Source organism: Miniopterus natalensis, chromosome 4 (assembly GCF_054644295.1).
Source record: "Miniopterus natalensis isolate mMinNat1 chromosome 4, mMinNat1.hap1, whole genome shotgun sequence".
In the NCBI taxonomy this organism is placed as follows: Eukaryota; Metazoa; Chordata; class Mammalia; order Chiroptera; family Miniopteridae; genus Miniopterus; species Miniopterus natalensis.
Window position 1 is genome coordinate 4,004,289 of NC_142084.1, and position 25,621 is coordinate 4,029,909.

The window sequence follows — 25,621 nt, forward strand, 5'->3', positions numbered from 1 at the left end:
AGATGTGGATATGAGAGACGTGGTTGTGAAAGAGACATGGATGTGAGAGAGACGTGGATGTGAGAGAGAGAAACATGAATGTGGGAGAGGCACGTCGATTGGTTGCCCCCCCTCTGTGCCCTGACTGGGGCTGGGGATCAAGCCTGCAACCGAGGTACGTGCCCTTGGCCGAAGTCGATCCCAGGACCCTTCAGTCCACGGCCTTCTCTCTAACCATGAGCCACACCAGCCAGGGCAGGGCATTTTTTCCTTAAGTACTCTTTTTTAGAGCTATTCCATGTTTGCACCAAAATTGAGAGGAAGATACAGAGATTTCCCATCTGCCCTCTGACCTCCCGTGTCGGCAGCCCCACCAGCGGGGAATTTGTCAAAGCTGATGAGCCACAGGGACACATCCTCATTGCCCAAGTCCACAGTTTGCATTAGGGTCACTCCTGGTGCTGGACATTCTTGGGTTTGACAACATGTCCCTCCCACAGTGTCGCACACAGGAGCTGACGCCCGAGTGCCTGTGGCTCTGCCGGTCCTCCCTCCTTGCACAGTTACCTGCCCTCGGCTGTTTTTAAGGACAGTCTCATGGTCAGTCAGTCACTCTGAGTATCACGAACGGCACTGTCCTTACCAGAAATTGTGATAATGTTTCTGATAAATATTTTGTGATCCGTATTTAATAATAAAAGGGTTTCCCATTATCTCTCAAAATCAAAACACTTCAATGCTCTTCTATATTCAACTTTTAATATATATTTTAATGGAAATTTGCTCATTTTCATGATCTCTGCCAATTTTTTTATGTTGTCCATTTAACCTATTATTAATTATTGCCCTATGCCATTTTGGACCATCTAAAATCCCTTCCTCAACACCACTGGCCACGGACTCTTTCCTTTGAAATGTTATAGAATTTCCTGTCTGTATATATGTCTGTCATCTGTATACACGTATATATTTGTGTGTATGCCTGTATAATTTAACCTGTATGTCTGTTTGTCTGTATACATGTATGTATATGTGCATATGTGTGTCTGTATGTGTCTGTATATATGTGTGCATGTGTGTCTGTATGTGTGTATGTATATATGTGTGTATGTGTATACATGTATGTATGTGTGCATATGTGTGTGTGTGTCAGTATATATGTGTGTGTATGTGTGTGTGTCTGTATACATGTATGTATGTGTGTATATATACATGTGTTTATTTCTATACATAAATTCCATTGATTCTATTGTTTTACTTCCCCTTTGCAGTTACATGGTCTCCATAGAAACATCTTTTTATCTCTCATTTAAATATCAAATTTCATGCCATTTTTGGTTGGTTCCTCACTTCCACCACCACCCTAGGATGTCACTGAACGCCTCCCTGTGAGTCCCCTGGACAGTGAGACGGCCACAGCTCATCACGTATGCAAGCCACCTGTCAGAACCAGCCTGTACCTGGGCGGCCTGTACGTGGACGGCCAGGCTGGGGCCTGAACCTGCTTTCCTAGCTGCCTCTCAGGTGTGGCCATGCTCCTGTCAGGACAGACTGAAGCTTTATAATTCACAAAGCATTTTTTTTAAACACACGTTATCTTATTTCACACACACAGCAGCCCTGTGTTGTAGGGCAGCTTAAGGTCCTAAAATTCAAGATTGTGCTGATGTGCCTGGGGTCGCAGAGTTGAAAGGATAGCCGAGAGTTCTGTCCTGTGACCTGGCTCTTTGCTGACACCTTTATCTCCCATTTCAGACATAGATAGAACCCTCCTCTCTCCATCCAGGCAACTGGGTCCTTCAGTCCCATTACCCACCTGAGCTGATGTCTGTGGCTAGGACATAGTACCCAGCTGGGGCTCCATGCCATGTGTGGGCCACTCATGAGGTGGGGTGACATGGGGGCGGCACCTTAGAGAGAGCCAGGTGCAGTGGGAGGTGTCCACTTCCTCCAGGAGGAGGCCTGTTCCCAGAAGAAGGGGGCAGAAGAACCAACACTTGTCTGCTTGGTCTTGCCCTTGGCTTCCCAGCACACTTACCCCCCTCATGTTCTTCTGAAAACACCCTCTGACCTCATAGCCCTGCTCTGCAGCTCAGTGTCTCCCAAAGGGAGACAGCTAGTCAGAAATTAGAGCAGCATTTTGCTGGACACACTGGAGAGCAGGGCCCAGGGGCCCATGTTCCTTGGTCAGCAGGCATGCCTGCCCCGGGCCCTGCCCAGGAAGGTTCCTTCTCATCCAGGTTCCTCCGTGGGTGCACTCGGAGGTCCCCGGGCCTGCCCTCCTGGGAGACTCTGGCTCAGGGTGCCCATGTTCTGTAGGCACAACAGAGTGCCTGGATTTGCTCTAGAGACTGAGTTATCCCAGTGCCCATGGGCATAAACTCACTTGAAACTTAATTCACTGGCAGCTTGAATAGCTGCCAGTCCATGTGGTTCCTGGGAGTCCTGTTGGGTAGAAACTATTGGCTGAAAAATGTATCACATCTGTGAACCTTGTCACAGCCTCTTGCTTCAGTCCTGTGGTAAAGAGTTGGGGCTCAGCAAGTCTCCCTAATTTTGGGAGACGGGCCCGTGGCGGTGAGCTGTGCCGTGGTTCGCGCGCCTCACCGCGGAAGCACCGCCCCTTCCATTTGGAGGACATCTCGGAAATCAAACCCCCATTTCTCAAGCTCTTCCGAGAATGCTATTCCTGTGCCCCCATTCTCTGCCTCGGCTTGAGTGAGCGTTAGCCTGAGGCAGCAGCTTCGACAGGGAAGCAATTACCTGAACCCCCAAAGGGCTGATATGTCTGGTTACTGGAGGAAACAGTGTTACCAGTTTGTGATTCGCCCCTTTCCCACTTTCAGGTACCACTGTACCAGAACTTGAAGACAGTGGGCAAGACGCTGATTTCATAGATTTTTTTGAGACAAGTGCCGCATGCTCTGTGATCTGAGACCCAAGGGGGGTAGCCGATAGTTTAACCACACCCTTGGCTGCCCGTCACGCGGGGCCGCTTCTCAGCGTTGGGTCGGGGTCGCCGTGGCCCCAGCCCCACTCGTCAGGCGGTCACTCCCAGTGCTGCCCGGTCAGTCTGAGGAAGGAAACTGGAAACAACAGGTGTTCCCAGTGGCTCTTCTCAAGGTCCTCGCTTCCGACGGCCGTTTGCTTTGGTTTCCATCTGTCCGTGCAGTGCTGAACTCTCCCGGTTCCTCTGTGTCCCATCTGAGTGCTGCCAGGCTCCTCTCCTGTGGAGGCACCCTGTCCTCGCTTTCTCGGTGCCACCTTGTCTCTCTCTGTAGCAGGTGTAGGCAGCTGTGTGTCTTCAGAACCCAAGGCCTAAATTCAAGCCCTGGTTAGTAGCTGAGTGACTGTGGACAATCCTGGACTTATTTAACTCTTCTTAGTCTTGTCCCTGGAAAATGGTCTAATAGTACATGCTATGCCTTCCTTTCGGGTCTGTTTTAAGGACAGGATCAAGTGCACCATACAGGAAGGCGTTTATGGGGATACATTTCCATAAAATTCCAGCTCTGCTCACTTCTCACCACCCTGAATCACACAGTGCTGCTCCGTGTCTCCTGCAGCTCCTCTTAATAGTCTTTCCTCACAGCTTGAAGATCTGCGTCACGTGAACATTCTTCCTGCTGGTATCACATCTTCTCGGCGGGATCTTGGCCCTTGGAGCCCAGCCTTTCTTTCCTCACTTTAACTGTCACATGCCCTTGGGCCAATTGTGAAGACAGACCTGAGGTTACAGCAATTTTCTTTTTACAAGACAACATTTTGGTCTGGTTTTCTTAGCACTCAAACCAGTCTCCTGACTACAGCTGAGCCAGGCGGTTTCTGGAGCCCCCTGAACCGTTCCTGCTGCCTCACGGCTCTGTGCCTTCCCGTGGGAGCTCTTGGCTTGCAGTCAGCCCCATTTCCTCCCTGCCAGAGCTCCCACTTTCACTGGGTGCCAGTCCTGGACCCATGGGCACCGCACCCTGGGACATTTATAAGGACCAGTTACAACGTCTCCTCTGTCCGCAGCCTCTCCGTGAAGACGCGCCCAGCCCTTGGCTCTCCACGAGGAGTGAGACCCAGGCCTTCCCAGCATCCCTCGTTCTTTCCCTCCTGGCTCTGTTCCCAGAATCCGCACTGGTTTTTAGTGAAAGCTTCTGGGTGGGAATCTAGGTCTTAGGGCTTCCGAACAAGATTTCTTTCTTATTCAGAACCAAGAGTGGGTTTATGAATATAAATGAGGGCCGAGGCCTGGCCTTCTGGTGTGCTTAGAAACAAAGGCCAAGTTGATGGAAGGACAGACTTTCTTTACGTAATTGAATTTATTGGGATGACACTGGTTAATAAAATGATGAGTCTCAGGTGTACAATTGCACAGTGTATCACCTGTATATTGTGTGCTCACCACCCCAAGTCAAGCCTCCTTCCATCACCGTTTCCCCCCTTTACCTTCTCCTCCCGCCCCCACCTCCCTCCCCTCTGGCAATAAAACCAGGAAGATTCTGGGACCAAACAGGTCACCTCTGCAGCCAAATGTGAAATGAGCTGTGGTCAGAGTAGCAGTGGTCTCCTTCTGCACAGGGTTCCTCGAGACCCCGAAACGTAGGCAGTGGCATGAAGGACACCGGTGGCGTTTGAGCTGCCCTGGCTCACGTCCGACTTGACTTGCGTTGCAGGAGGAACAGACGCCTCTGCACATCGCCTCCCGCCTGGGCAAGACGGAGATCGCCCAGCTGCTCCTGCAGCACATGGCCCACCCGGACGCGGCCACCACCAACGGCTACACGCCCCTGCACATCTCCGCCAGGGAAGGCCAGGTGGACGTGGCCTCTGTGCTCCTGGAAGCCGGAGCCGCCCACTCCTTAGCCACCAAGGTAAGGGGTGGCCCGGACGGCAGAGCAGTGGTGCTCTGCCACGAACACGGCCCCAGGGCAGATTTCCATCAGGCCTGTGAGTTCTTTTTAGATCCGTTTCCCGAATGATCGCAGGGCCTTGGGAGATCATGTCATTTCTGCAGCGGGGATGCCGGCGTCCCTCCTTCTAGTGAATGCTGGGTGGTTTCTAGCACAGCCACTGGCTCCTTTAAGGAGGCTTCCACCAAGCAAGCCCTTGCCTTCCCTTCCCGCCGTGAAACCTGGACTGTGTTCCAAGAGGGAAAAATAAGATCCCTAGATACCCTCACTAATGAGGAAGAGACAGTGGCGTTAGGTTGTCAGTTCTGTGTTGGTTAAGGTTTTAGTGCCACTGAGACGCTCACATTACTTCGTCTTGACTTTCCCGATGCTCGTATCTGCTTGCACCCACTTTTGCTCTCCAGCCTCTTCCAGCAACACCCCTGTGCGCTACCTGGTGTCTAAACAGACCTAGCTGGAGAGTCACTTTATTGGGTGTCACCTTATCTAACAAAAGACATACATCGGCCTAAATTTTACTTATGTTCAAACTTTGTGCTGGGCAGTGATTTTCTCTCCACCTGACACGTTTGACTTGGATTCCCTGTTTGGATGTGACTTAGAAGAAAACAGGAAACACTCGGCTAATGGGAGCAAAAGAAACTGGACTAGTGCAGAGGGTAGGAAGCAGACAAGGTAAAACCCACAACAGGTGAATTGTTTGCAGGCAAAACACTGCCCACAGGTACCGCAGTGACTCAGATTATTAGAGTTTTTCTACCTGCTCAAAGCCACCGGGCGCGGTGCTGCGCCTCCGCAGAGGCGTTTCCAGGTGGGAACGGGCCTGTCAGCCGGAGGAGCAGCCCTCATGCCCGCAGGGAAGGAATCACTAATTATTCACATCTGAAGAGTTGAAAGTGTTTTAAAATCCTTTTTTAAAAATCAGAAACTAAGCAACAAACATATAATAATAATAGTAGTCATCATAATAACTTACAAGAGACTGGGTGATTGCCGCATGAGATGAAGGTGATGGAAACTCAGACGTGTAAAACAGAGTAGAGCATTAAACACAGCCTGCGGCCCTCCAGCAAGTTTTGGGATTTAACACTATATCTAAGGCAATAGGACAGGAGGGCTGTTTAGTGGGAGGACGTGTGAGACAGACGGCGGGGTGGACGGGGCCCTGCCTAGGGGCGGACACGAAGCCTCTATAGATCCTGGGGGTCGGTGAGGTCCGGGGGAGATCACACAGGGACGAGACAGGCGGTGACTCAGGAGATGGCGGGGCCGCCCCGCTGTGGCTCTGCGGCGAAGATCCTGTGCAGTTTTGTCTGATAGGAGTTCCACGTCTGTAGCGGCTGGGTCGCCATTCCAGCAGGACTGCAGCGGGAGGACTTTTCTCTTCCTCGCCACGCAGTTTGTCTCAAGGAGTTTCCTTCCGAGCGCCACCCGGTCTCTGGGTGGCAGGGGGAGCAGATGTCGCTTTAAATGGGTGCGTGCAGGAACGAGGAGACTTCCCATGTTCGTCCCACACGCGGGGAAAGCAGGATTCACTTTCCTCCCAGGAGTTATTAGTACCACATGTTCAAAAAGAAGCAAAAAGGAAGACAGCCTCCTACTTGAAACCAGAGCGTGGTGACCTGCGCAGGGCTGCACTGCTTCCCGGGGCGCGTGCTGGGTTGGGAAGGAGCCGGGGACAGGCCGCACCCCTGCCGCCCACCTGGCGTGTCCCGCGTGTTCGCTGTGGGCCGTGCCAGGGCTGCGTGGGTGACACGGTCTGTCCAAGATGATGGAGTTGAGGTCGCGGTGTGGGTCTGGCCGTCCTTGAGATCTGAGTCCGGGGACACAGTGTGAATTACAGGACAGGCAGGAGGCACACAAGACATTGAATCCAGACAGAGACGTGTGGGAGAAGGGTCTTTAAGAAGACGTGTGTATAAAAGTCTGGTGTCCGTCCGCTGGTGGAGTGTTTTACAAGAGGAATTTTATGCAGTGGGGGTCTCCCTCCTGGGAAAGGGGTGACAGGCTGGCAGGGGCTTCTCAACCATGAACATTTTTTGGTTCTATCAACCATTTATCTTGCTACTTCTGCAGAAAATACAAATTGATGGAACCACCAAAAATTATTTTTTTTTACCATGGCCATTGAAATATCCTGAAACTTAAATGAAGAATTAGGAATTCAGGTCTTACGAGAAGGAGAGAGAGCTTATTGTCTCAATCCCACTAATTTTAGAGGCAAGAAAAAACAGGCATTTTTTCCAGGCACAAATCGGAGCCGTCTCAGTGACCTGGGGCTTCTACACACCCTCCTACGGAGCCACAGTCAGTTTCCAGCTCTTAAATTCTTTTTGTTTAGTCTGAGGCAAACTCTGGATGGTGAAGTTCACTCTTTGCCCTCACCCTGTTGATGGTGAATGGGGGTTAATGCTGCCCGCGTTTTCCCCAAATGGCGAGTCAACATCGTTTGCTTCATATGTTAATAAGTGAAAGCAACTTGCTGGTGGTCAGGCAGACAAGCACCTCTCTCTCGTTCACGTTTCAGAAAGGGTTCACGCCCCTGCACGTGGCAGCCAAGTACGGGAGCCTGGATGTGGCGAAGCTGCTGCTGCACCGCCGGGTGGCGGCCGACTCCGCGGGGAAGGTACAGCCCAGCGTGGGGCGGGCGGGATTGCTTCCACCCGAGGCCCGTGCACTCGGGCCAGGACTTGTCCTCGATAAGGGGAGTCCCTGCCGGGCTCGTGTCCTAATTGTCACAGAGTGTCTCAGACCTCACTGCAAACTCAGCAGCTTCCCCAGGTCTGGTTGTTTCCAGGGTAAAATCATTAGGTAGTTGTTGACTTTGATTCCTTTGCTCCTATTGACCATATTAACTAATTAACTTGGACTTGATCGATACTGGTCCCCACCCCTTCTGGTAGCTTCAGGGCAGCTAATACCACGTACTAACCAGGAGCCTACACCACCCTCTGCAGAATGGCCTGACCCCGCTGCACGTGGCCGCCCACTATGACCACCAGGAGGTGGCCCTGCTGCTGCTGGAGAGGGGCGCGTCCCCGCACGCCACCGCCAAGGTGAGGGCCGCAGGTCTGCGGTCACTGGGACCCTGCCATGGGGCTGGGTTGATTGGCTGGCGTGGAACAACCCAGCCAGCACTATGGCAGCTTCTGAATGAGGGAAACAGACCAGCGGCCAGCGTGCTACAGCAAGGCCACGGCACTGTTTTATTCTGTGCTGCTAACACCACACCTGGGGTGGGTAGCACTCGGTTCCTGTGCAGCTCGGGAGCGATCCGGACCAGCTGGTCCAGCACAGTCCCCTCAGTGGAGAGGGCTCTGGAAACGGGGTCCTATCCAGGTAGCTGAAGGAATGGGGAAGGTTGGCCTGGAAAAGAGAAGAGCAAAGGGGGGTGTGAAACCCCCTCCCGGCAGGAAGGGTCGTGTGCAGAGGAACAGGCTGATTCCACGTTGCTCCTCAGGAGGGAACGACTCTTCTAGGGCCGATGTGAAGGTCTGGGCCTCGCGTCCGTCTGTCTCACGGTGCCCTGCGGGCCCTGTGGTGCCCGGTGGTAAAGATTGGGGTGCGTTGCGTGGAAACTTGCCATTTACCATAAACTCGCTTTTAGCTTTTCTGTTGACTTCCTCCTGAGATACACATCAGGGCAGTTGCTGAGCTTGCTATGTACTCGATTTCGTTTGTGGTTTAGAATGGCTACACTCCCTTACACATCGCTGCCAAGAAGAACCAGACGCAGATCGCTTCCACGCTCCTCAGCTATGGAGCCGAGACGAATGTCGGGACCAAGCAGGGCGTGACCCCGCTGCACCTGGCCTCCCAGGAGGGGCACGCGGACATGGTCACCTCGCTCCTGGACAAGGGCGCCCACGTCCACACGTCAACCAAGGTACCCAGCTTCGCCTTAGCTTCAGTCAGGAGCCTTGCAGATGAGTGCACACAGAGGCCATTCTCGGGGGACGGAGCAGAGCGGAGGGTGTTGTATGGGAGACAGGGCACCTTACAGAATCCAGGGCCTCTGGGTCAGCCTGGGGCAGGAAACCGCAGGAGCCAGGACAGGCTCATGGTGTAGGGCTCCTTCTCACGCCTCGACTTTTCCCTATAAGTCGGTTCCAGTGATGTCCCTCTGGGGTCTGCTTTCTCTGCTCCCCTAAGTACCTGCCCTGTAACTCCCAGGAACTAATGTCACTGTCAGTCCTCACGGCCATCCTGCCTGATGGTCCTTGATTCCAAAGTCCAGAGAGGTGACAGTTCCATCTGGGGCTGGGGCCCTAAGAGCTGCTTCTGCCTGCTGGTCCCTGCCCACCACTCAATCCTTCAGGCCACTGACCTTCAGGGGCCCCTGTGCGTGGGGGCATGGAACCAGTGAAACAGATTCCTGAGCCCACTGCAGCCTGGCTTGGGTGGCGGCGGTGGTTAGAGAATCGGTCATTTCAACCTTCTCCAGAGAATGGCCCTCGTGGACACGCATATTAACTGCAGTAGAATAAGAATCTGGACGCGGGGAGAAGATTCCCTTCAAATATAAAAATATGTTGATTTTTACAAGTACATGTCTATCTCTGCACCTGTGTATCAGCTCTCCATGTGCTAGCTACTATCATCTGCTATCTGTCACCTGTCGTCTGTCATCTGCCTACCTACCTCTCTATCTAATCTGTTTCTGTCGTCACGTGTGTACACCCACTGAAGCCAGCTGCAACTGTAAAAGTACCTCGGGTATTAAGCAAAACCGACAACAAATTTCCCCATTGCTTTAGAAAAGCACGAATCTTCTTTCTCTATTTAAGACCAGCTGAAGTCAGTAAGTTCATGCTCTCCCGCGATTGCTTCTCGAGTAACCATGACACACACTGAATAATCAGATGAGATGAGACACCCCGGCCCTGAAGTACAAAGCCGTTTCCCTGCACCGCAGGAGACTGTCCTCTCTGCAGGCACAGGTTCCTGACCGGCGCATGGCTACAGAGCGTGAGCTTTGGAGGACACGGCTTAGCTTCCTCGGCCTCACGTGACTGCGGAGACAGGCCTGCCGGTGTGAACTGGATGTGAGCCGGGGCGAGGTGGTGCCGGCTCCAAAATGCATCCGCCGCCCAGTCGGCAGCGGGGGAGTAGCGGCCGAGGCGGGAGGAACAGGCCGAGCTGCAGAGCAGCTCCACGGGGCAGACTCTGGAGGGCTGGGAAAACTTCCTGGCACGCGAGTGGCACCCAGAGAACACCTGTGAAGTAGGCACGTGATTTAGGTTTTAAAGCTGCTCTTTAAACTTCCTCTGCCTGCTGCCACGTGCCCATTGCCGAGGCTGTGCGACGTCGTGGCTGGTCGGCCCCGCGCCTCCTTCCTCGGCCCTCATCCTGATTCTGAACTGTGCTCAGCTGCGCATCCCACTAAATAAATAATCACTTGATGTATATATGTCAAGCATCCTATGTAAAACTGGCCAATTGATGATGCCGTACAGAAAGGATGGGGTGGCTTTTAGCATTTAGAGGATCCCGGAAAACAGTGCCTTTGTGGTGGGGAGGAAACCATTCCGAACTCATTTCCTGTAACTGCATTTTTGGCACCGATGTGATGTTTTGTGGCTGTAAAGTGGACTCAGTGGTCATTAGGTTGGTTATTTTGGTAAGTAAGTAGACTCAGCAGGAGCCGCATGGGCTGAAGAGACTGTTGCCGGGAAGCATCTTCCCTGTGCTATTTTAACATCTCAGGTCAGATGTCTGTGCCCAACGTAGGAAGCTGGTTTGCTGTCAGTCAGCAGGACCTGTCCTGGGTGGAAAGTCATCGTAACTTGGGGGCTTTGTCTTCGATTTCAAAGTGCAGTTTCTGGGGAGAAGCTGTAATTGCAGGACCTTTTCAAGACAGGATATTAGGGACAATGCAGCATATCTGCTCCGTCCAGTGTGCCTCTGCCTCCGTTCTCTCTGCAGAGTGGACTCACGGCCTTACACCTGGCCGCCCAGGAGGACAGGGTGAATGTGGCTGACTTGCTCGTCAAGCACGGGGCTGACCAGGACGCCCACACGAAGGTACGGGGCCCCTGCCAAGTGTGGCCGGTCCTGACCCAGGTGACTCCCAGCTGCCACATCGGGTCACCCAAGTTCATGTCCCCTCCTCACGAGTCTGTTCTGGATTCCCTACAACTGTCCTGCTCACAGACGGTAATGGGTCCCCACGGAGCTGGAATCCATCAAGAGGGACAGAGCAGAGATCCCAGCCCTGCAGCCTACACTGCCTGCTCGCTATGGACATGGCTCTGCCCTCACTTTGTCAGGAACCCCTCAGACCCACCTCAGCTGCATTTCCCCCATCTCTGCTGGGCCCTTTCTGGCCTCCTCTCCTCCCTGTTTTCAGATCCCACCATTTGTGACCCTGTCTCAGCTCTTTGTCAGTTTAGTGACCCACATGCCTGGTCTCCTTTGCTGCCATGGGGTCCTTATATTCCCCATCTGCTGCCCCACATTTGTGTCCACGGATGCACACCCACTAGGCAATATCTGTACAGTAGGTAGAGTGTCTCTCACCCGCAAGGCCTCACCAGTGACTGGCCACTTGCTTGTCTGTTGTTGTTTGTAGCTTGGTTACACTCCCTTGATTGTGGCCTGTCACTATGGAAATGTGAAAATGGTCAACTTCCTTCTGAAGCACGGAGCCAATGTCAACGCCAAAACCAAGGTAAGTGCGGTTCTCACACATTTCTTCTGGCAAAGGTTCAGCCCGCGGATGCTCGTCCTCTCGCCGTAGCACACGCCTGCTCTTCTTTCAGTGTCCAGAGTGACTGTAACGTGGCATGTGCTGTGGTTTGAGACTTCTCCTTCTGACACCTCTGACAGCCACATGGTTGGCCTCAGAGCTTCTGTGTAAAGTCAGGGAGCTGACACGGGCTGGCATCACCGCAGCACATGTAGGTTCCTGCTGGGACATCTGCCCCTCTGGCCGTGGCCCCTCCCCTGTGGAAGGAAGTACAGACCAGGACCTAGATCCCGTGCCATCTGCTTTTTAAACTGATACTCATGAGATGCATGCTCTGGGCCACATATATGTTACTTACGTGTGACTGTGTATGTGAAGTCACCTAATCCCTGATAACCTGGAAGTCACATGTCATTGTCATGACTGTTTCACTGAGCTTATGTAACCTGTTTAAGGTCACAAAGTAGGAGTCAGCAGAATTGGACTCAGACCCAGGCACCATGGCTTGGGCCGGGGCCAGGGCTCCCACCTGCCATGGACGTGCCGTGAGCACCGCTGCTGCAGGTCACACCTTCCACACGTGCGCCTGAACTGCAGCAGCCTCGTGCACACGCCTCACGCCCTGCCCCCCGGACATTACTCCTCGCTGTGCAGCCTGCTGCCTCCTCCTTAGGTGTCCCCCCAAGTCACCCTTTCCCACTTTCCAGCCTCCATAGTGTGACCTGACCTAATGTAACTTCCAGGTGACACCCACCGCGTCTCTACAACTCCTCACTGCCTCCCAGCTCCTATGTCCCCGTCTTGCTCACGGCCTTCCCTCTGCTAAGCTTCTCTGCCCCTTAACTGTTTAAATCTTATCTTATCTGAACCACACCCTCCGCAGTGTTTCCTCCAACTGCTCGAACGTTTTACAATTACCGTGTCCTATGAACAACAACAGTGCTTTTTAAAGAAATTCACCCTACGACATTTTTATTAGTTGTACCTATTTCAGTCTGTGTTTTGTGGTGACGTGTTCTAAGAGGTGGTGTACGTTCTAATCACCTCCTACTCGCCCCTCGGGGGTGGGTCCCTCGCTCTACATAGTAGGAGGTAGAAGCAAACAGGACACACAATGAACCTTTAAATTCATTTCCTTTTCATTAAAATGTTTTTTCTTTCTACCTTTTGACCCCTGTTACCTCTTTCTCCCACTGCCAACCCCTTGCCTTTGGCAGCTACCAGCCTCTTATCTGTGTGTGTGGCGTGTGTGGCGTGGGGGGGCACCGTCTCTATCTGTTCACCCCTTCATGGACCCTTGCGCTGTTTCCATGTCTTGACCGTTGTGAATGCTGCTGCTGTGAACCTGGTGCAAGCATCTTTTTGTTGGTGTTTTCATTTTCTTTGGATAAATACCCAAAGAGTGGGATTGCTGGGTCCTGTGGTAGTCCCACCTGTGATACTTTGAGGGCCCCCACCCTGTGGCCGCACCAGTTACAGTGCCAGCATTCCTGCCGGCGGTGTCCCGTTTGGCGTACCCGTGGCCATGCTCAGGAAGGGGCACGTGGAAGGCCTGGGTGGCAGTTCTCATGGACAGAGTGGAGCTGACTTGGCGCCACCTGTTCCTCCCGGGGCAGCTGAAGGGCCCTGGGCAGCAAGGCGAGGCCGAGCGTCATGGCCCCAGGGAACCACCTGGCTTCAAGGGGAGAGAACCCCACGACAGAGGCACTGCTGCCCCGGGCAGTGCCCCCCGCAGCTCCAGGGAAATGCGCGGGGTGCGTGGGGCGTGGGTCAGACGTCCGCCCCTGGGCTCCTCGTGAGAGCCTTTCGGGGGACACCGACATCTCCAGGTGCTGCTCTTTTGAAACAGCAGGTTCCGGAAGTCGGTCTCTTCATCTCCTCTTAGAAGCAGAAACAGAGTCAGGCCTGTACAGAGGCAGAAGCAAATGAAAATCACTTTTTAAATTATAAACACTATTAACGTTGGAGATTCAGAACTTCTTTCCTTTTTCCTTGAATCTTCACCCGGGGACGTGAGTGCGTTGATTCTAGAGAGGAAGGCAGAGGGGGGAGAGGGAGAGAGTCATGGCCTGGTGCCTCCAGGGTGTGCCCCAGGCAAGGACTGAACCCAGGTATGTGCGCTGACAGGGACCGAGCCTGCGACCCCTCAGTGCAAGGAGAGCAGCCAGCCACCGAGCCGCCCAGGCAGGTGCAGGGCCTGGCACCCGCCTGCAGCAAGAGTGGTGCTGCCAGGAGCCTCGAGCTCTGCTGACACCGGTGTTGAGACGGAGGTGAAAGGTCCCCTGAAGGCTCGGGCGCGGGCTGTGGCACTGCGCTGCCGAGTCGGCACACGAGCCTCAGGCTCAGACGCGGCTGCGGGAGCCCAGGGACGCTCCTGAAAGGCAGCAAGGCCCTGAGCTGTGGCAGAACCTGATGTGACGTCACCACGCGTTTGTAAGTGACAGTTGTTGAGTGGTTACAACATCGGGAAGCCATACATCCCACTGGATCAGTCACTTGCTTCCCTGGGGTTTGATCTGCACTCAAATGGACATTCCATTGAGAGAAAAATCTCATTTTAACTTTTCAGGCTTTAAAAAAATGAACGGTGTCTATTTTATTTGCTTTTGGAAGTAAATGTATCTTTCATGATAGATACACACCTCAAAGGAGGTCCTTTTAAGACACACTGAAGATTTTTCGCATAGAGTGACATTTTAGAAGAGTGTTTCTTTCCGTGTATCTCGTGTGTAACCATAGTTACTACAATTGCTTGGTTGCTTTGAAAATGTAACCCTAAGTATTGCGTTTACTACTCAAGCCTTCATGACTTGGTATAAAAATTTGGAAAAACGAACTTGCTTTATGGAACTATTAGCCCCTTAAAATTAGCATGAACCCCTGTAGCATCAGTTTGAGGCAAACATTTGAGTAGTTTTATGATAATTTGCAGAGAGAGTTTAGCACTTGAGCGTGTAAGGGGTTGTTTTCTTGTAAAATGGACTGTAAAGATCAAGGGCTCTCAGCGAGTAAGAAAAGCCATGTTTGCTAGCATTTGCCTATAGCCTCAGATAAACTCATGAAAGATGCCACGGTTGGGATACTCCGCTCTTCGCAGAACTGGGTCTTGGCTGTTTCCATTTGTAAATGGGATGGTGGCGGGTCAGAGGTTAGAGGTGCTGGCTGTGGGTGGGTTGCCGGGTCTGGGCTCCCAACAGGACGGGCCAGGGTGGCGGGTGGAGCTTCAGCCAACGTTCTGCAGAAGCCTGGGGGCTGGCTAAGGCTTCCCTGGAAAACACGGTGTCCACGCAGTGTAATGTGAGCTGCTGAGGACAGGAGTGTTTCCTCTGCGTCATGGACTTGGGGCCTCCCATCAGCACCCAGGGGTGATCAGTGGGTGCTACCGATGCTGACGAGGTGACAAGACTCGGCTGGTGCAATATTTGTAAACACAGCGGAAAGGAGCAACATTTAGGAGAAAACACTGACCTCCTTCATGCTCCTCGAGTGCCCACGGATAACCTGGTTGGGGGCAGCGTCTTTGTGACCATTTAGTTTCCTGGGTTCCTGGGTCATACGCTGCTCCAGACTGACAGCCTGTGTGCCACACGCGTGGTACAGCCCTGGACAGAAAGCCACAGTGGCAGCAGGGAGGGGCGTGTGGCGTTCTGTGTGCACACAGACTCAGGCAGATGGGGGCGCAAGCTGGTGCTGGTCACGAGGCGACAGTGACACCGGGTCACAGGGACAGGTGCTCTTACAGGTTTAAAGTAGGACAGTTACTCAGAGCTCCGACCCCAGACGAGTGGGTCTGACACAGATGCGTCAGCTTTTGTCAGGCGAGGTGGGTGGACGACAGAGTAGCCTGGCCGTTTGGCCAGCGGCTGTCATGACCTTCTACACGGGATCTGACTCCAGAGTGGCTGTGAAGAAAGGACAGTTTTATTATCTGTGAAATGGGGAAAAGTCCCTTTATTCTGCCACGTGTCTGCCCATCCAGAGCGTCTGGAGCGAGGCTGGGCCCTGCTCACCTCTCAGCTGGTCCTCCCTGTCCGGAAGCAAACTCAGGCCAGGTGGTGAAAGAACCTAAATGTAAAGACTGCTTTTCAAAGTGGGCCTCCTGTCCTCCCGGGGAGAGGGGCTCTCAGATCGACTTCCGTAAAGCCAGCCCCCGGCCAGCGGTTAGGAGGCCACGGTGGCCGGGGACAGCAAGGCTGTGTGACACTCTGCAGGCTTTGGGGACAACATTTCCCCTTTTTCCTGGGGCAGAACTAGGGTGGTGCTCCTCACACGTGGCCTCGGGCTCAGGTTTCCATGGAACTGCCCGGACACAGTAAGAGACGCCCGGTGGCGAGTCTCCCTTTAGTTTATGGGGCAGAAGGTGTGCAGGCGTGTTTGCTGCCGAGAACGGGGCTCCTGGGGCGGCCGCCCCCGTAAACAGCGCCGTCGTAAGTAAGACCGAGCCCCAGAGCGCAGAGCGCAGGCTAACCGCCTTCTCCCCTCCTCCTCTGCCCGCCCTCGCCTCCAGAACGGCTACACGCCCCTGCACCAGGCCGCGCAGCAGGGCCACACCCACGTCATCAACGTGCTGCTGCAGCATGGAGCGCGCCCCGACGCCACCACCACGGTAAGGCCCCTCGCTGCCTGGCCCCTGCCCGCCGCCACCGCGGGGCTCCCTCTGCAGGCAGTGCCCTGCGTCGGCGCCGACTCCTGGGGACCCGAGTGAATGACGCCCACAGTGTCCTGTCCTCACAGCCCTGCTCAGCCCTGGAGGCTCAGCCTGTGGCGTCTTCCACGGAGTCCATCCGGCTCACGTCTGGTCTCCTCTTTTCCCGCTGCCTCTATGTTCCCGGCATTATTGTCTTTCCCAATGAACCTGCCCTCTCACGACGTGTCTGACAGCTTCAGTCTGTCATTCTGCCCAGGAAGTTTCAGACTGAGCAGAACAGGGTGTCACAGTTCCCACCCCTCCTGAAATGAGCCCCGACCTCAGGTCCCAGGGCTGGCTGGGCCACGGCTGGCGGGAGGCCCAGCTGGACTCGGCCTGGGGAGAGCCTGGCTGAGGTGGCTGGAGCTGGGCCCAGCCCCCTCCCCTGGCCTAAACCTGGCTCCAGGGACTTGGATCCGTTGAAATGTAAACTACGTGGTAGATTCCGGGGTCCCCAGGGCCTGCGCGGAGCCCAGCTGCTCGCTGGTGCCTTAGCTGCACAGGGCTCCTGCACGCTGTCCTCAGGCTGACTGCCGCGGGGGCCGCCGCCCTGGGGGCCGCCAGCGCCTGGCTGTGCTGGCGGTTGGAGGCCTCCCTTTCCGGGCGCAGGGCAGCCCTGCGACGGGGTTGACCACCCAGGGGTTAAAGCCGCAAGTGCTTCTCATTAGGGAAAGGAGCAGATGCAGCTTGTTGTGTTACCATGGTGACCTTGCTGGGCTGGAGAAGTTACCAAGACACATGCAGATGTGATGGTGGAAACGAGTGACTCCCCGGCTGTGCCTGGCGTGGTGGAGGCGCTGGCTCACGCAGGCGGTGAGCTCACCGGCTCTCTCTCTCTCCCCCCCCTCGCCTCAGAATGGCAACACGGCCCTGGCCATCGCTAAGCGCCTGGGCTACATCTCGGTGGTGGACACCCTGAGGGTCGTCACGGAGGAGGTCACCACCACCACCACGGTGAGTAAGAGGCGCCGGGGCTTCTGCTCAGCTCGGCTGTCACGATGCAGCCGCCTTCCCGAACGCGGGGTCTGAGCGTGTCGGGGCCGCGTGGGTGAACTGTGGCGCGGCGCATGCAGTCCAGCACGCCCGTGTGAACTGTGTGGCTGGTTTTAGTTCCTTTTCTGTGACTGGCTCCTTCTTTCTGCCGCTCTGCCTGCTGTGGTTGGGTGGGACCCCAGCTGCTGGCCGAGTGGCAGGACAGGCCCCACAAACTTCTGGTCCGAGCGGGGGTGACACAGCCCCAGAAGGACCCTGGTCCCTGCTGTGCTCACGGCTGGTCTGAGGGTGTCCCATGAGAGCAACTCCTCCTCACTTCCCTTCCATTTTTTATTACTTTTTATTCAAAAAGAATATTGAATGTGCTTCGTAGGGAAATGGTCTGCGTCTTGACGAGTATGTATTTGAAACAGCCACCGTTTTGCACGGACTTGTTAGTGACTGCTGGGTCTGGAGGACAGCGGCCAGCGGAGTGCAGAGGGGTGACCAGGGTCCTGGTGGCCCTGAGCTGTGCTGAGCAAAGCTTGGGGTCCCTCGGGCTGTTCTGTTTGCATCAACTTGTTGGTGACTTTTCTGAAGCTGCGACCTGCAGCTCGGTGACTTGTGTGTATCCTAGTGGACAGGTGGGCGGTAGGGCGCCAGGTGCTGTAGGGACAGTGGGATCAGAACTCCGCAGATACCAAGCCTGCAGGAGGTTCCGGCACCGGCCCGGCCAGGAGGGTGCGCGGCCTTGGATCTGGCGGGAGGCGCGAGGAAAGACGGGTGTGACGCGCAGCGGTGGGTGGAGCGTGTCCTGCGTGGAGGGAGGGAGACCTGCTCCTGGGCGAGAGGGTGTGTCCAGACGCAGGAGCATCGCATCGTTTGTTTTCTCCAGCAGAGATTAGGGCTGGGGGCACATGTGCCAGTGTTTTTAAGGATTGTTTTTAACCCTCACCCGAGAATGTGTTTTTACTGATTTTAGAGAAAGGGGAAGAGAGAGAGACATTGATTAGTTGCCTCCCATATAGAAGGAACCCGCAGCCTAGGTATGTGCCCTGAGCAGGAATCAAACCCACGACCTTTTGGTGCACGGGACGACACCCCACCCAACTGAGCCACCCCGCCAGGGCTATTTTTAAAGATTTAAAGTGAAGTTTCTGTAAGAAATTGTGTAGGAAAAAAACAGGTCTAGCTTCCACCTCGCACCAGCCCTGAGCCAGCCTGTGCTGCTGACTCCTCCTGGCTTTTCCTTTATGGTTTCTCATACCGAGGAAGTGCCCAGCCCTGGCCAGTTTGGCTCAGTGGTTAGAGTGTCGGCCTGCAGACTGAAGGGTCCCGGGTTCGATTCCAGGCAAGGGCATGTTGCAGGCTCGATCTCCAGCCCCAGCCAGGGTCGGGACGCGTACGGGAGGCAACCAGTCGATGCGTCTCTCACATCGATGTTTCTCTCTCCCCCCTTCCCCTCTCTCTGAAAAGCAACGGGAAACATATCCTCAGGTGAGGGTTAAAAAAATGTCCCTGCTAGGGGCCTGTGCTGTCCTACTTGGCGTCCTTGCGACCACGTGTCCGTCACGGGTGGGAGAAGCCGTGGCGAGGCCCGAGCGCCTCTGTTCTCACAAGACCAGCTTCCGGTGCCCGGGGCTGCGGGGGCATTTCCACTGGGTTCCCACTAGAGGGCGAGCGCCCCCCCCCATGTCGGCTTTTTTCCTGACGCTGCCATGGGCTCCCCTCAGGGTTTTCTGGGCGTAAACCGGGGCTGGGCTCTGTGCTGCGGGAAGACCGGCCGTGAGGACTCTGGCCCTGCCCACCAGCGGCTCCAGTGTGGTGTGGAGGGCGGCAGTCGGCTCTGTACAGAAATATTCTTTAACTCAGCGGAACTGTAGGCGACGCGTCCACATGTAGGTGGCGGGCTCTCGGTGTTACCCAGGGTGAGGGGCCCGAGCCATACAGGCCCTCATTTAACAAGAGGGGCAGTCAGCTTTCTAAACAGCGTTGCTACACAGGCTCTCAGACACCAGAGAGGGACGGCCCGCCAGCCAGGCGCCCGCCACCCGGCCCTAGGGGCACAGAGGCCTTGCAGAACTTTCCGTGGGCTGTTGTCCACCTGCCGAGCTGAGCGTCGCTCCAGCAAAGCCTCCTGGCTCATACATGCGAGGCCTGCGACGTCTGCTCCGTGGGGAGCCACGTCCACGTCAGCGGGGTCCCCCCGGCTGGGGTCTTGGTCTGAGGGACCCTCCCTTCGTTTCCTGCCTGACAGTCGGCTCTGCTCTCATGGCTGTGAGTTTTATTGTTTTGCGAAATGGAATTTGGGGTTAAGGGTGGAAGAAAGAACTTACTCCTTTCTGTTAGGCGAGTCTTCCTACTCACAGGTCCTCTCTTTGGGAAGAGATTTTCCACTCTTTCCACACAGCAGTGCTACCGATGTCGTGAGCCCGATAGCTAACAGTAGCTACAGCTGGGCCGGGCACGCAGCGCGCATCTAGGATTCAGATTTAGTTTGTCAGCTTCCAAAGTCCATGTTCGTAATCCTCTGACATAACAGAGTTTGGCTTTGCTAAAAGTAGCTTCCCAGGAATTTGGGGAAAGAAAAGTTTTCACCAAATTTTCAATTAGAAAACACACCTCTGAAGTGATCCCCTTTGCTGATTTTCACAGAAGCACCATGTTCGATGTTATTTCCTAAAGTCCACAGACTCACTGAAATAGCTTGGAGGTACTCTGGTGACAGGCAGATAGCTGGAGAGAATTTAATAATTATGTAAAATTAACAGAATTAAATTTAATGTTGTACCCATTTAAGGGGATTAGTAGAGCTACAGCTACAGCGCCAACGTGCAAACCTCACGCCGCTGGATTCATAGGACAAGCAGGTGGGTTCTCCCCTGTCAGAGACTCGCTTGATGCTCACCCCCAGGTCTTTTCCCAAAGCAGAATAAGCTGTAATGCGGGGAGAGGACTCAGCAGCCGTTTGCGAAGGAAAAAGCCACCGCTGAGGAAGTTTCAGGCGTGCTGGAATCAGGGCTGTTTCTCTGACCTTTGCTCCGTCACCCAGGGGGACAGGGACAGCTTACCCCCCAGGATGGTGGTCACTGTTTGCGGGAACGGACGTCAGAACCAGGGGCTCACTTTTCCTGAAGCAGAAGCAGGAGCCTCGTCTCCTGAGGCAGCTGGGAGAACTGTGGGATGTGACTCACGACACCACTTACTGATCAGCTATCATCAATTACTTGTATTATTTGCATAATTTCAAAGTGATCATATTTTATGCTACTTATAGTCATCGATAGAGCATAAATTACTGAATAAGGTACTAAAGTAAAATGACATTATATTATCAAATAAGGGGGAATTCTTTGACAAGCAGTTAAGAAAGTGGAAATATTCAGAGTTCTCAGTCTTCCCCGATGTACCCGCTGATGGCGCAGTAATTCACGTCCAGTCACACGGCACCTTTCGAGGTGGAGTCCAGATGTTGTCTGTGAATCTGGGCCCTGTGCCGACCTTGCCCAGAGAGCATCGCGGATGCCTCCTGTGCTGGGTGTGCCCGTGAGACCCACGTCTCTGTGGTGGTTGCTTATCTGGTGTGCTGTTATGTTAAAGAGACAGTTGACTGAGAACAGAACCTTTTAAACTTTTGACATAATTTTTTCACATCTGTAACACCTATGGAGCGAAGCTTAAAGATCTAGACAACCTGTTTGTTTATGTCGGTGGCTTTCGGTGAAGATTTTACTCTTATTTCGAGTGATTTTTTAAAGTTTCCGTGACAGTGCCAATCGATGTGTCTGAAACCGCTCCTGGCCTACATGGCCACTCAGAATGTTCCCTCAGTGCCTGAATTATTAAAAATTTCAGAGGCTCTTCATTGTAAGATTAGCTCAGTACTGAATTACATTAATGACAATTTGTGATAGATGATATTTATTGAGTACCAGCATACGCCACACACTGCTCTTCAAGCTCTTGTGTAATTTCAGTTACTGTTCATAACAGTTTATGAGCAATATTATTATCCCCATTTCACAGAGGACAGCGAGGCACAGAGAAGTAAGGGGACGAGCTGAGGCCTCATCGCTAACAAATGGGGAGGTTTGAATTGGAGCCCAGGCAGCGACTCTGGAGGCTGGTCCCCCCACCCAGCACCCAGCAGTGTCTGTGTGGGCTGTGAGCGTGGCGTGGCGTGGCGTGGCGTGGCATGGCGTGGCGTGGCGGCCGACCAGCAGCAGTGCTGGATGGGGACATGCTGGGAGGACCAGGGTCCCCTCCTCGGGGTCCTCGCATCCCAGAGGACAGGTTTTCTGCCGACAGTTTACGCTGTTCACGTTGTTTACGTCTTTTCCACTGGCTTTTAAAAACTAACTTGCACGTGCCCATTGCCTCTTTCTGAAGCTTTTCTGGAGGCAGCTCATTTGGGGAGGCCCTGGACTCAGTAGGCTGCCTCTTCAGCAGGACTGACCATTGGTGCCATTGCTACGAAATTCATTTTTCAAGTGGGGACTCCCAGCAGTGCCCTTCCTCCCGTAACCCTCACTGGTTTCACGATCCTCTGTCTTCAGGAGGAAGACCAGGTGTTGTGAGAGGAAACCAGAGAAAGGCCTTCCAGAAGCATGGGGCCTCAGGGCCGATGCCGAGTCTGGCTCCTTAGGTTTTGTTTTTGAACATCAATGATGTTTCTCTTTGCAGACGATCACTGAAAAGCACAAGCTGAATGTTCCTGAGACGATGACAGAGGTGCTGGACGTTTCTGACGAAGAGGGTGAGCTGCTTTCCCGTGGCCTGCGGCATGGTCCTGGTCCCACAGGGGGCGCCGTCCCGCCCCGTCCTCGGGCTGAGCTGGGCGGCGGGTGCAGACGGCAGTGTCGGAACCTTAAAGTCACCTTTTCACCTTTGTTTCAACGCACTGACTTTTGCCACCTGGGGAAGGAGGATCCTGATTAGTATATTTCCAACTCGTATTACGTTTATCGTCTCACTAACAGGCCTGGGGAGGGGGAAGGACTGGGACTTGGCCATCTGTTAAAACATCTACCTGACAATACAATTATTAGCATATGTTCCAAGTATGTTAAATTACTTTTTTTTTATTGCAATGCCTTCAATGAAAAGATCTTAGAGTTTACACTAGCAGTGGTGTATTGGGGAACCCCTGCTTTCTGACTGGCTCAGACCTGCAGAAGCTATTTCAGAGCCAGAGGAGAAGAGCCTTAGAGAAGGTTAAACATAGCCTAGCAGGAAGTCAGACAAATTCAATGTAAGGATTTGATTCTTTAAGTCAGAAAACGTGCCCCCTCTGGTGTTGGAGTTGATGAAATTGTCCAAGGCAGCGGGGGTCAGGGCTCTGAGCAGCCTGCTGCTCCGCAGGAGCACTGGGGGCTTCTGGGGGCAGCTTCTCAGGCTCCCCACCCCCACTTCAGCTAGATGGCTGACTTCTCTTGAACAAAAAAATCTGCTGCCGAACAGTCGTGAACAAGCACATAGAGTAGGTGGCCGAGCTCCAGAGTGCGCTGTGCTCGCGGGTGCTCCTCTGGAAAACGACCGCGTAGAGGAAGGGGCTGGGCCCAGTCCTAACGGCTTTTTCAGAGAAATAGTGAAGGTATTTCTTTAGGTTCTTTAAGGTCTAATCATAAGGTACAACTTTACATCAAAACGTCTCTTCGGAACCAAATTTAACTCCCCTGCTGGCAAGAGCTTTGAGAATTGGCTCTTATAAGAACTAATGACAGAAACAAACAAAATCTGGGTCCTGCACTCTTGTGTGCTCCAGGCATTTATTATGATAACCTGTACTCCGTCCCAGCGCTTGCTGGCTGCTTTCTCACACTCACATGCGCCCCACACTGCTCCGTGGGACCCCTTTTCTCATCTTTACCTGTATGTTGAACAGCTTCTAAGCGGCCCGGTGACCGTGTTACTGACGGGGAAGCACTGAGTGACTCAGGTACCTCTAGAGGAAACTCTTGGCGTGAAAGCTTCTCTTTGCTCTGAGTTTTTCTTAGCTGCCCAGATGCACTTTGCGTGATGTTTCGATCTGGGTGCTAACATTAGCTGCTCCTTGTGAAACAGCCTGCGTAGCGCAGGGAGGCTGTGTGTGTGGGTTTGGGTGTGGATAACATTCGCCTGGAGGCTTAGAGCCGGGACTTGCTTATGCTATTAATGATTTTGCAACTATTATTGAGACATATTAATGTAATTATATTATCTAGTGAACATTATATAAGTATTTTCCCCACACTAGTATTTCTCCTTAGAATACAAATTTAGAGAAAAAATAATTCCCTGATAAGTTGACACGGAACTAGCAACAACTAGGTTAGTTTGCGTGGACGGAATGCGGTTTAAATCATTCTTGGATGAAGATATGCTTTTGATGTGGTTTAAATGTATTAAATTAATAGTTATGTGGTAATTTTTAGGTAGCTAGGCTTTTGGGTTTAGATAAACTTTCAGGCCAGTTGCGAAAGGACCATAAAGCGCAGCTTCTTTCACACAACAGCCCCTGTGCCCAGGCCCTCCCTTCATCAGTCAAAGTAGATTGAGTCTTCCCAGACATTCACGTAACTCATACATTTCCTTCTGAAAATAATTTAGGCTTCTTCCCAAACCAGACAATTCTTAGAATGGATCTTAGGTTTTTTTCCTAAAAGAATTAAATGAAAGGGACCCCAATTTTTGTGACTCACCAAAGCACGCGTCGTGCTTTACAAGCCGCCCAAGAAGGGCAGTGGTGGGAGCAGCAAGTCCACGAGGCCTGCCGAGTCCCTGAGCTGCCCGGCCTTGTCGCTGTGCCCAGACACTGGCTGTCGCCGTTGCTCACCAGTACGGACGCTGACTCGTGCCCAGGCACTCCACGTAGCATTCTCTAACGAGTAGCCCCTAGTGCTCTTTCATTCACTCTGCTTTTATGATGCCTGTGACCCCTTACATGCTGGCCTCTCACCCGAAACCCCACCGTGCCTGCCATCCAAGCTGGGCCCAGACCAACCAGGACTGCCAGCCCCTCTGCCACTTGGTTGGACTCTCTTAGGGCAACCACAGCAGATTAGCACCAACTGGGTGGCCCACATTTATCCTGTCCCAGTTCTGGGGCCCAGAGTCTGTGGTGGGTCTCAGCTCCGAGGCTCTGGAAAGACTCCTTCCCGGTGTCTCCAGTCTGGTGGCCGCCAGTGATCCTGAGATCCTTGGCCTCACACAGCCTTTCGCTCTGTGTCCGTGTGTCCTTCTGTCTCCGTAAGGACATGCTCATTGGGTTTAGCAGGTCTGATGTTCACCTAAATTGCATCCATAAAGCCCCTGTCTCCACATAGACCACCTCCTAGGTTCCCAGTGGGCACTGTCCTGATGTGACCCCTGCCCCCTTGGGCGCCGTGGTCCTTCAGGTTGGCCAGCGTCAGCGCATGCCGCGTTTGCCGTGTTGTTACGTATGTGTGGGTGGCGTCGCTCGCATCTTGTTGACTTAAACAGTATCAGTGGTGACTCAGCTGTCAGGATGAGCAAATGAGTAGAAAAACCGAGTAAACGTTACAGTCCAGGGAATGGTTTCTTGGTAAGTAACGGGCACGTGGGTGGGACACCGTGTCTCTGCGTTTTCACGCTTTCCGTGCACGCGTCTGCGTTCCTTCCGTGTGCGGTGTTTCCAGGACACGATGCCGCGTCGCAGCGGCACACTCGCCGAGCCCTTCTCGCCCTCCGCTTGCTTCCAGGGGATGACACGGTGACGGGGGACGGCGGGGAATACCTGAGGCCCGAGGACCTGAAGGAGCTGGGCGACGACTCCCTGCCCAGCAGCCAGTTCCTGGACGGCATGAGCTACCTGCGCTACAGCCTGGAGGGAGGGCGCTCCGACAGGTACTCGCCCAGCTGCCGCCTGGGGCGGCCCGGGGGGGGCGGTGGGTGGGCGGGCGGCCCCCGGGAGCCCCCGTGTGAGCGTGCCCCTGACAAGTCAGGGAAGCAGGCCAGGGAGACAGACCACTTAGTGAAGCCAAACGACGAGTGAGAAGCAGAGACACCCGCCTTTAAATAGGTGTTTCACCATCTGCCACGTTTTCTCGGCCCGGTGGAAAGGACAGTTCCCCTGAAGGGCACTCTAAGCCCCTTGGCTTTGTTGTTGTCCCGCAATTTCTGTGAACAGAAGTGAGTCGGGAAGAAGGGTCGAAAAGAAACGGGTTCAGAAGAAGAGGCCGGACAATCCTGCGGGAGCTGAGCCGAGCCGAACCCGAGGGGCTGGGCTCACAGGCAGGTGGGAGGCGACTGGCGTCCCGGACGTGGGGTCAGGGTGTTTGTGCGCACTGCTCACCAGCACAGCTGGCAGCTGTTACCTCTGTGGCCAGCTGAGCGAGGGCGCGGCGCTGCCAGGTTAGGCTGCGAGTGGCCGTCCGCAGCGTAACGTCCTTCGCGGAT

The 25,621-nt window shown here is 53.9% G+C and overlaps 1 protein-coding gene across 1 annotated transcript in view; it reads left to right on the forward strand.

Annotated features, from left to right (window-relative positions):
* The window catches only part of ANK2 (ankyrin 2), a 325,210-nt gene that overhangs the window by 240,956 nt on the left and 58,633 nt on the right, over positions 1–25,621 (forward strand). Inside the window, exons 16-26 of the mRNA XM_087816209.1 lie at positions 4,641–4,838; positions 7,405–7,503; positions 7,835–7,933; positions 8,566–8,763; positions 10,803–10,901; positions 11,449–11,547; positions 16,073–16,171; positions 17,108–17,206; positions 21,908–21,980; positions 23,109–23,162; positions 24,925–25,069. Coding sequence (XP_087672335.1) covers positions 4,641–4,838; positions 7,405–7,503; positions 7,835–7,933; positions 8,566–8,763; positions 10,803–10,901; positions 11,449–11,547; positions 16,073–16,171; positions 17,108–17,206; positions 21,908–21,980; positions 23,109–23,162; positions 24,925–25,069 — 1,262 coding nt within the window. The remainder of the gene's footprint in view (positions 1–4,640; positions 4,839–7,404; positions 7,504–7,834; positions 7,934–8,565; positions 8,764–10,802; positions 10,902–11,448; positions 11,548–16,072; positions 16,172–17,107; positions 17,207–21,907; positions 21,981–23,108; positions 23,163–24,924; positions 25,070–25,621) is intronic.